Here is a 10,860-nt window from a genome sequence, read left to right as displayed (position 1 = left end):
AACTATGGGCACCACCCACCATGCCCACCTTTTTTTCTATTTTTACTAGAGATGGGGTCTTGCCTTCCTCAGGCTGGCCTTGAACTCCTGAGCTCAAATGATCCTCCCTGACCCTGAGCTCAAATGATCCTCCCATGTCATCCTCCCAGAGTGCTGGGATTACACATAGGAGTCACTGCACCTGGCCTGTCATCTATTTTTGAAACACACCACACATGTTCCCACCTCGGGAATTTTAAAAATGCCTGTTCTTTGGAATGGGCCTGCTTTTGCCCAGATACCTGCACATTCATCCCCTCCATTCCTCCATATCTTTACCTACATGTCAACTTCTTCACGAGGCCTTCCCTGGCCATGTTTACAAATGTTTTAGCAGTCTTCAAGATTCCCCCCTCTGGGCTCAGCGCCTGTGGCTGAAGTGGTTAAGGCGCCAGCCACATATACCTAAGGTGGTGGGTTCGAATCCAGCCCAGGCCCACCAAACAACAATAATGGCTGCAACCAAAAAATAGCCGGGCGTTGTAGCGGGCGCCTGTGGTCCCAGCTACTTGGGAGGCTGAGGCAGGAGACTTGCTTGAGCTCAGGAGTTGGAGGTTGCTGTGAGCTGTGATGTCACAGCACTCTACCCAGGGGGATACTTTGAGGCTCTGTCTCAAAAAAAAACACAAAACAGAAAAAAAAAGATTCTTCCTCCATGTTCCTGTTTTGATTTTTTTTTTCTTAGAATGTGTCATTCTCTAGGAGACTGTGTATCATAATTTTTATATTACATGCTTCTCTCCTCACTAGGAATTTTTACTCACTTTGCTACCCTAAGACCTGATCCTTTCCTGTGTTTTCAGCCCCTAAATGGGGCCAGCACACAGCAAGTATCTGCGAAGCTTTAGTTGAATGAGTGAATTCTCAGAAGTCACATCTATCCAGACTACTGCAGCCTCCACTGGGGTGGGAGACAGGATGATTTCACATCCCCCGCATCCTCCATCGGCATCAAGTTCCCCTTCTGTGAGGCCACAGCTCTGCTCACCCACTGGCTTCCTGTACAGACTCCCTGGTCCCGCCCCATATTTGGGTGTTTCCTTCCTTTATAGAGGGACTGGCCAGGGACTCAGGCCCAGCAGCACGGACATGCTGGCCCTGCTGCTGCTGCCCCTGCTGTGGGAGGGTGAGTGGGTTGAAAGGGTCGGGTGGGCATGAGTGTGGGGGGAGCTGCAGCTGCAGCTGACTTTGTGTGCCCCCAGGGTCCCTGCAGGTGGACACAGAGCTCAAGGTACAAGTGCAGGATTCGGTGACCGTGCAGGAGGGCCTGTGCACTGTCGTGCCCTGTTTCTTCTCCTTCTGGAGTCGGTGGTCTTCCTCTCCCCCACGCTACATCCACTGGTTCCAGGCTAGGGACAGCCCATACTTTGATGCTGCTGTGGCCACGAGCAACCCAGACAAATACGTGAAGGCACAGACCAAGGGCCGATTCCTCCTCCTTGGAAATACCAGGAACAGAAACTGCTCCCTAAGCATCAAAAATGCCAAGATAGAGGACACAGGGACTTACTTCTTGAATGTGGAGAAAGAAAATGGTATAAGATATAATTCTGAAGAGAGGCTGAATCTGCAGGTGACAGGTATGGCAGAGGCCCCAGGAGAGGCCCTGGGGATGTGGAGACCCCGTATCAGAACAGGGACAGGATGTTAGAATGTTCCCTGCTCAAGTCTTAGGCAGGGGTGGTTAAAAGAGATCCAGGACTCAGGGCCAGCTCATGGCCTGAGGCCCTGGTCACTCTCAGTCACACTGTGGGTCCCACCTTTCTAGAGCCTGGGCATCTCCCTCTCTCCTCCTCAGCCCTCACGGAGAAACCCGCCATCCGCTTTCTGGAGCCTCTGGAGTCTGGCCACCCTACACAGCTGAACTGTAGCCTGCCGGGATCCTGCCCAGGAGGACGACCTCTCAGTTTCTCCTGGACAGGAGGTGCCCTTCAGTCCTTGGACCCTGGGACCCTTCACTCCTCGGCCATCACCCTCACCCCAAGGCCCCAGGACCACGGCACCAATCTCACCTGTCAGGTGAAACTCCAAAACTCTCATGTGACCACAGAGAGAACTGTCCAGCTCAATGTCACCTGTAAGTGGTGGGAGGGACACCTGGGTTCCTTGGGCAGTGGGAGTGAGGTTTGTGTGTGCATGTGTTTGTGTGTGTGTGTGCGTGCGTGTGTGTGTGTAGGATGGAGAGAGAGAAAGAAGAAAAAATAGAGAAAACTCAAGGGTGGATCTGAGGCATGGAAGTCTGGGTGGCGAGTGGGCTGGGAGGACAGCCATCCCCACCTTCTCAGTTCTGGTGGCCCTTCCATGGGTCCCCCCAGGCCCAGGCCCATCCACTCCTCACCTCTGAAGCTAGGGCACTGTCTTTCTGTCCCAGATGCTCCACAGAACCTCACCATCAGCGTCCTCGGAAATGGCACAGGTGGGAAGATCCTTTCCTGCCCAGGCTCTGACAAGAGCCCTCTGCAGGCTCAGGGCTCAGAATTGGGGTGGAGACCACCACCCAGTCCTTCAGCTACCTTCCACTCACCATGGCCTGGCCCTAGCAGTCCCAGCATTGCTTCTGGCTTTTCTCTTTTCTCTACTTTTCAAATTTACTTTTAATTGTGGTAAAATATTCAGAGCATAAAATGTATCATTTTAATCATTTTGAGTAGTACAGTTCTGGAGTGTAAGGACACTCAAATCATTGTGCAATAGGCACAGCTCCTATTTTTATCTTGCAAAACTGAAACTCTGTACCCCTTAACCAGCAGCTCCCTATTTCCCGCTTCCGCCAGCCCCAGGCTACCCCTACCCTACTCTCTATGGCTCTGAGTCCTCCCTGGGCACTGCTCCCTCCTTCTGCATTTCTATGTGTCCCACCTCCTTTGACACACACACTTGTCTCTGATGTGATCATCCTTTCAGGGACCTTTCCATGGTCCTACTTCCAATGTTCTGTCCCTTCCCCATTTCTCTCTTCCCAGGGCCACCCTGTCCCTCTGCTGACCCTGTCCTGATGCCTCCCCCAACTTTATATCCAGCCCTTCCCTGAGTCACAGATCCACACACACAGCCACTTCCTGCTGGTGCCTCTCAGCTAGCCTCTCCCCAGTCTGTTTACCCCCAGGGTATTCCGGACAGAGCCAGAGATACTCCCTCCTCACCAGCTACCCCTGGCGAGTGAAGCCAGTGAGTGGGAGATCACCACTCTACAGGTCACTGCCCTCCTTTCCCCCAATTGGCCTCACACTCAGCTCCAATCTTGTCCTTCACAGGCCCACTGCCTCAGCCCTTCTCCAGCCCTCTACGTCCTGTCAAATCCCCCCAGCAGGATCCTCCTAGACCAGTGCTGGGTCTGTTTCCTCTTCTCATAGCCCCCTCTGCTTTTTCAGCACCCCAAGGACAAAGCCCAAGGCCCTCAGCCGGGTCTGACCCTGCCGGCTCTCCCACCATTACTCTGTCTTTGGAGCTCCTCTCGGGGCCACATTCCCTCATCTGCCCGGTGGTCTCTGTTCTTGGCGTATCTGCTCCTGAGCTGCCCCCCATTTCTCCTTAGTACCTCCTCGTCCTTCCAGCTTCGGCCCAGCCCCGCTTCTTTCTGACCTGACTGCGGGTGTTACTACCCCTTCTTCTGTGGCACAGCTCCCAACACTTGCCTTGCGGGCTTGTCTTTCTCCTCCTGGCTCAATGAGAGGGGAGAAGGGGAGACAGAAGTCAGATTCACTCACCTCGCTGCTGCTGCGCTGCTGCGTATGTGTTACACAGCCCTGAAAGTCATGAATGACAATGTGTCCCTGCTGGTACAGGAGGGCCAGTCCCTGAACCTGGTCTGTGTGGCTGACAGCAACCCTCCTGCCGGGATGTACTGGTCCTGGGAGGAAAAATCCCTGAATCCCTCCCAGGTCTCAGAGTCAGCGACTCTGGAGCTGCCCCACATAGGGGCTGGAGATGGAGGGGCATTCACCTGCCAGGCTCAGCACCCGCTGGGCTCCCAGCACCTTTCCTTGAGCCTCTCTGTGCAGAGTGAGTTGTAGGACTCATGATGGGGTGGGCAGCCTGCTCACGTGTTGGGGCTGTGGTAGGGGCTGAGGCCTGGGGACAGAACCTTACCCCCCTCCCCTTCCCCAGGAAGCCCCTCTGGCTGTGGATGTGTGACTGAGGAGCAGGAGGGCTCCTGGGCGCTGCTCATCACCCTGATCAGGGGGGCCCTCATGGGGGCTGGCTTCCTCCTCACCTATGGCCTCACCTGGATCTACTACACCAGGTGAGCAGGCTGCCTCTCTCCAAGGAAGCCAGTATCATGACTTTGAGCTGTCCCAACCCACCTGGAGCTGGAATGAAAGTAGACAACTGATCTGAGATGTGTGTTGGCTCTGCAGGTGTGCAGAGCCCCAGGGAAGCAGCACTAGGAGGCATGACTGAGTTCATCCTTCTCAAGACAAAACTGAGATGTGGACACCAAGCCCAGAAGCACAGACGCAAGAACATCACTGTCAGCTTCTTTCTGGAAACTCACATCCCACTGACTGCCCCTAGTTCCCTGCCTGCCCACACCCCACCTGCTATTCCCCACCCCAAGCCTGATCACCCCCATTCCTTTCCCTCCCACTCTTCTTCCTCTCTATCCCCAGCCCTGGGTAAGGAGTGAACTTTGAGTCTTATCCTCCTGTTACCCTACAGTGACCTTCTGAGCACTTGAGTTTTTTGTCTCCTTAGCTTCTGTCAGCATAGATGCGGATGCCCAGTGGAGTCATGGATGTGGCTTTTCTTTTTTATTTAAAGACTCTACCTTATTATAATCATTATAATATCTGACAGCAACATTTTATTATAGGTAAAAATTTATTACACATACAACATAAAAACTATTTAACGCCTCCGTGGGGAGTTTATAGAGCAACATTACGTCTTAATCTTTATTCTTTTTTGTTGAACGTGTTTTATTTAAGGCTTTTTGCTTTTTTTATGCATAAGAGAAATAATCCAGACCTAAACTGAATAAAACATGCCACTCTAAAGTGTATAATTAGATGAATTTTTTACACATGTACGTGCTCTTCTTTCCACCATCCAAATTCCTTCCAGCCCCACCTTCACCCTCCAAAACTTTCCTGTGCTCTTGCCAGTCACCAGAATCCTGTATGGGCCACATTTTCTCTCTGTCCATGTGGATCTGTATGGTCAGCTTTTCTGTAGTGGAGTCAATCATACACATCAGCACCTGTTCTTTTTTCAGTATGTTTTTTCTGATTTATCCATGTTGTTTCATGAATCAATTGTTCATTTCTGGTTTGGGTATGTCTTTTGCCAAATTTGGAAATTTGAGACATTATTCAAATGTCTTTTTCTATCCCATTCTGTCTTTCCTCTTCTTTGGGGATTTTGATTACATGTATGTAGACATTTTTGCTGTCGTCGTTTCACAGACTCCTGATTCTCTGCTCCTGTTCATTTCATATATTTTGTTCTCTTTCTTTTTCATTGGACAGTTTTCATTGATTTGTCTCTGCATTCAAGGGCTCTTTCCTCAGTCATGTGCTTCCTGATATTAAGCTGATACAGTTTAAAATTTTGGATACTGTATTACATTTCTCAGGCTTGAAGTTTTCATTTACTCCTTTTAAATAAGCATTTCCTATATTACTGATGATATTTTCTATATTTTTCTTCATTATAACTCCATTTTCCTTTACCTCCTTGAGCATATTCATAGCAGCTACATTTACATGCTTTTTTTTTTTTTGAGACAGAGTCTCACTTTGTTACCCTCCATAGAGTACCCTGGCTTCACAACTCACAGCAACCTCAAATCCTTGGGCTCAAGCAATTCTCTTGCCTCCCAAGTAACTGGGACTACAGGCGCCTGCCATAATTCCCGGCTATTTTTTTAGAGATGGGGTCTCGCTCTTTCTCATGCTGGTCTTGAACTCGTGAGCACAGGCAATCCACCTGCCTGGCCTCCCAAGTGCTAGGATTACAAGCATGCGCCACCGTGCCTGGCCTACTTTAACATTGTTATCTGTTACTTCCATCATCTCGACCATCTCAGCACTGGCCTCTGTGTATCGTCTTTCACTTTTCCCCTTTTCCTTGTGTTGCGACCTTCAGAATTAGGTACCGTTTTCCTGGTTTTTTTTTTTTTTTTTCATATGTTATATAGTTTGGGGTTGGTTCCTAAATGTTGTTAAGTGTTTGTTTGTTTGTTTCAAAGCAGGCAAATTACTTGGCTCAAGCCATATTCAAACTATTCCTTTCCTGTGATGGCTGAGAGCTCATGTCTCATTAAACCCTTTCCTGCAGTGCTTGTGGTATGCACTGCATATGCATGGTTCTGAGGTCAGCCAGAGACAGGGGAGGAGTTTATACCCAGATATTGGAGTTCCTCTTCTTTAGTTTTGTCCTTCTTAGAATTCTCACCAGTATTCCTAGTTGCCCTTGACTTCATCCACAGTTCCTCAATCCAGAAAGATGGATGGATTTCAATTAGAGTTTTAGCAGCCCTGCTCTACACTGTGGCTCTGGCCCATCATTGGAACAAAGCTATTTATTTTTTGGTCTCTTCCCCCTAAACTTGATTCTACTCCAAAATCTTTTCTTTTCTTTTCTTTCTTTTTTTTTTTTTTTAGACAGAGCCTCAAGCTGTCGCCCCTGGGTAGAGTGAGATGGCATCACAGCTCACAGCAACTTCAAACTCCTGGGCTCAAGCGATTCTCTTGCTACAGGCTCCCAAATAGCTGGGACTACAGGAGCCCGCCACAATGCCCGGCTGTTTTTTGGTTGTAGTGGTCATTGTTGTTTGGCAGGCCTGGGCTGGATTCGAACCTGCCAGCTCTGTTGTGTGTGGCTGGTGCCTTAGCAGCTTAAGCTACAGGAGCCGAGCCTTCTTTTCTTTTCTTCCCTTTTCCTTCCCCTTTTCCTTCCTTCCTTCCTTCCTCAGAGAGTCTCACTTTCTCATCCTTGGTAGAGTTCTGTGCTATCATAGCTCACAGCAACCCCAAACTCCTGGGCCCAGGCAATCTTCCTGCCTCAGCCTCCCAAGCAGCTGGCACCACAGGCACCTGCCACAACGCCCAGCTATTTTTAGAGATGGAGTCTTGCTCTTGCTCAGCTGGCCGAAAACTCATGAGCTCAAGCAATCTGCTGGCTTCCACCTCCCAGAGTGTTAGGATTACAAGCATGAACCACCACATCCTTTTTTAAAAAGTAAATTTATTTCAGGTTAATGCGAGGGTATAAGCAACAAATATATTTGATTTTGTTAGGTAGGGTCCAGCTTGTGGTTATGTCCCATACACAAAAGGTGTGCCAATCCCTCCACCCCACGCCCATTCAGTGAGAGCACCCCAACCCCCTCTCTCTGCCCCCAACTTGAAATAGAATGAATTTTTCATCTATGTGGGCATGCATCAGATCGTCCACTGCCTTCATATTAGTATTGAGTACATTGGATAATTGTTTTTCCATTCTTGTGATACTTACTAAGAAGAATGTGTTTCAGCTCCATCCAGGATATTATAAAAGATATGAACTCACCATCTTTTTATGACTGAAGAGTATTCCATTGTGTCCATGTACCACAATTTGTCAATCCATTCCTGAGTTGATGGGCATTTAGGTTGTTCCCACGTCTTGGTGATTGTAAACTGAGCTGTGATAAACAACCTAGTGCAAATGTCCTTATGATAAAATGATTTTTTTTCTGGATAGATGCCTAGTAGTTGGGTTGCAAAGTCAAATGGGAGATCTAATTTGAGATTTTTGAGGGTTCTCCGTGCTTCTTTCCAAAGAGGCTATATTAGTTTGCAGTCCCACCAACAGTGTAAGAGTGCTCCTCTCTCTCCACATCCACACTGGCATCTGCAGCTTTGGGACTTTGTGATGTGGGTTAATCTTACTGGGGTTAGGTGATATCTCAGAGCGGTTTTTTTTACAATTTTTGGCCAGAGCTGGGTTTGAACCCACCACTTCCTGCTGGTTCCCTTCTCCTTTGAGCCACAGGTGCCGCCCTCTCAGAGTGGTTTTGATTTACATTTCTTTGATGATTAGGGACGATGAGCATTTTTTCATATGTTTGTTAGCCATTCATCTGTCTTCCTTAGAGAGGGTTCTATTCATGTCTCTTGCCCAGTGATTTATGAGATTGTTAGCTTTTTTGTTGTTGATTAACTTGAGTTCTCTGTAGAACCTAGTTCTCAAGCCTTTGTCCAATTTGTAATATGCAAATATCTTTTCCCATTGTGTAGGTTGTCTATTTCGCTGTGGTTGTTGCCTCCTTAGCTGTACAGAAGCTTTTCAGTTTAAGTAAATCCATTTATTTTAGTTGATGTTGTAATTGCCACAGAAGTCTTCTTCATAAAATCTTTCCCCAGGCTGATATTTCTTTTCCCACTCTTCTCAGGTAGTCTTTTTTTCCCATTAAAGGTTATAACTTGCAAGGAATTTTTGTTGTTGTTGTTGTTGTTGAAGTTTCACTCTGCTTGGAGCTTACTCTCATAATATTTTCACAATAGAAGCACAACTCTCACTCCTTCATCTTGCAAGATCATTTCCTAATATTTGGAATTTTAGCTTTGCATCTGTTCCTTTTCATATTTTAGAGATGTTATTTTACTGTTTGGGGGAAGTTTCAGTTTTCTTGGGACAAGTCAGACGTAAGTTTCTCATTGCAGTTTCATCTAAGGTAATATCTTTTTATGACTTGCTGCTTTTATAATTCCTTCAGTCTTCTTTTCCCATGAATTTGTCTTTGATAGACTTCAGATTTTTTCTTTTACATTCTGTAAGTGCACAGAGCAAATAGAGCATGATATTTCCTTCTGTTCTATATGCTTAAACTCTTGATATACTCTTAATTTATTCAGTAATGTAAATCCATATGTCCCCACCCCCCCAAATTCATGTATTGAATGAAATCTTAATATGCAAGCTGATGGCATTAAGTAGTGGGCCTCTTAGGAAGTGATTAAATCATTGTGGCTTTGCCTTCATGAATGGGATTATTGCCCTTATAAAAGAGATTGAAGAGTGTGATTGTTCCTTCCACTATGTGAGGACACCACAGAAGGTACAACTATGAAGCAGAGATCCTCACTAGACTCCAAATCCACTGGCACCTTGCTCTTGGACTTCCCAGCCTCCAGAACTGGAAGAAGTTTCATCAGTTTCTAAACTACCCAGTTTATGGTATTTTGTCATAGCAGCCCAAATGGACTAAAGCAATTTACTTATTTTACAGTATGTTTTTTCCTTCTTTATTGTTTGTATAATTTTTATTGCAAGAGGGAGGCAGGACCACTTGCCACAACAATGATGGGAAGTGTAGCAACATAAAAGAGGCAATTCTAGTTATTCATTGTCATGAGCAAATGCTTGCTGTTCCCGTCTTTCATGGAAAGTTGAGCTTCCATAATATTTTATGAGACTTCTCAATATTTAAATACTGGAAACTAATTTATAGATTCCAACATTTATAAAATTTTTATCATCAGTAATCATTATAGGAGTGCAAATCAAAACCATTAGGAGATAACACTTGACACCCTTTAAGATGATTGATGTGAAACAGAGCAAAACATAACTAGATATCAATCATTGGTGAAGATATGGAGAAATTGGAATCCTTGTGCATGCTGGTAGCAATGTAAAATGATGCAGAGACTGTGGAAAATGACGTGGCAATTCTATCCACAAAAACTTAAACACAAAATTACTGTATGATTAAGCAATTCCACTTCTGAGCACATACCCAAAGAACTGAAAGCAGGAACACTGACAGAGATTTGCACACTAATCTCCCTAGCAGCATTATACACAGAGCCAAATTGTGGAAGCAACCTAAGCATCCATTAATGGAAAAATGGATAAACAAAATGTAGTACATACATCAGATAAAATATTATTCATCCTTGAGATGGAAGGAAGTTCTAACAAATTCTTCAGCATGGATCACTTAGAATATATCCCGCTAAGTGAAATAAGCCAGACCCAACAGGATAAATGTTGCATGATTCTAATTATGTAAGGTACATAGAGGAGTCAAATTCATTGACAACCAGAAAATGGAGTGATGGTCACCAAGGGCTTGGGTGAGGTGGAAATGGAGAGTTAGTGTTCAATGGGTAAAGAGTTCCAGTTTGGGAAGATGAAAGTCCTGGAGGTGGATGATAGTGATAGTTGCACAACATGATAAACATTTAGTGCCACTTAAAAATGGTACTAAATGATAACCTTTGGGTTATGCATTATTTTTCTAAAATAAGATTTTTTATAAACACTTTAAGTCAAATATAATAGAAATACAAGCTAGATTTACCTGTTCAATGGAAGCCCAATTAAAAAAAAATTTGCTAGCCACCTCTGTTTTCTCTTGGTACATACCTCTTCTTTTTGGAAGTTTCCTAATTGCCTCCACATACTTCTTGCCTCACTGAATCATATACTGAGACACAGGAGCTGTAGTTTTGTTTGTAGGTCCTTCTGTTTCAATTTTGTTCAAATTGTACTATGCCAGGCTGAAAAATATCTTCCAAGACTGTAACAGGATGTTTCCTGTTTATGGTACAAAATAGTAGTCCTCTAATTCCGCATCCTGTTCAGATTTGAATATCCACAGAACGTAACTGCATCTCCCATTCTTTATAATTACATAGCACCCAAAGCTGCCAATGCACCACAATACTGAGGGTTCCTCAGGGTGATGGATCACTGTCACATGCAAGCTGGTGTCCCTTTCCCTTAACAAAAGAACAAAGACTTCTTTCCCATATTTCTCCACACTTCATACAAGTGTATTTTGTCCAACACTCTTCATTCAAGTTTTTTTTTTTTTTTTTTTTTTTTTTT

At 45.6% G+C, this 10,860-nt stretch overlaps 1 protein-coding gene across 1 annotated transcript; it reads left to right on the top strand.

Moving 5' to 3' along the window:
• Positions 1 to 1,128: 1,128 nt before the first annotated feature.
• Positions 1,129 to 4,846, top strand: LOC100961513 (sialic acid-binding Ig-like lectin 14). Its single transcript, XM_012813680.2, has 7 exons — positions 1,129 to 1,165; positions 1,242 to 1,619; positions 1,838 to 2,116; positions 2,411 to 2,455; positions 3,784 to 4,041; positions 4,147 to 4,282; positions 4,398 to 4,846. The coding sequence occupies exons 1-7, from the start codon at positions 1,129 to 1,131 to the stop codon at positions 4,438 to 4,440; spliced, it is 1,176 nt and encodes a 391-aa protein (XP_012669134.1). The 3' UTR covers positions 4,441 to 4,846.
• The last annotated feature ends 6,014 nt before the right edge of the window (positions 4,847 to 10,860 follow it).

This window comes from Otolemur garnettii, unplaced genomic scaffold (genome assembly GCF_000181295.1).
Source record: "Otolemur garnettii isolate 467f Iridium unplaced genomic scaffold, OtoGar3 scaffold00288, whole genome shotgun sequence".
Classification (NCBI taxonomy): domain Eukaryota; kingdom Metazoa; phylum Chordata; class Mammalia; order Primates; family Galagidae; genus Otolemur; species Otolemur garnettii.
Note: the sequence above shows the minus strand (reverse complement) of the source record. Positions and strands in the feature narration are given on the sequence as shown.

Excerpts from the sequence above, each read along its gene's own strand:
- LOC100961513 (XM_012813680.2), top strand. The coding sequence starts at position 1,129 with ATGCTGGCCCTGCTGCTGCTGCCCCTGCTGTGGGAGG. Across the intron at positions 1,166-1,241 it reads GCTGCCCCTGCTGTGGGAGG|GGTCCCTGCAGGTGGACACA; the intron begins GTGAGTGGGTTG and ends GTGTGCCCCCAG. Across the intron at positions 2,117-2,410 it reads TGTCCAGCTCAATGTCACCT|ATGCTCCACAGAACCTCACC; the intron begins GTAAGTGGTGGG and ends TTTCTGTCCCAG.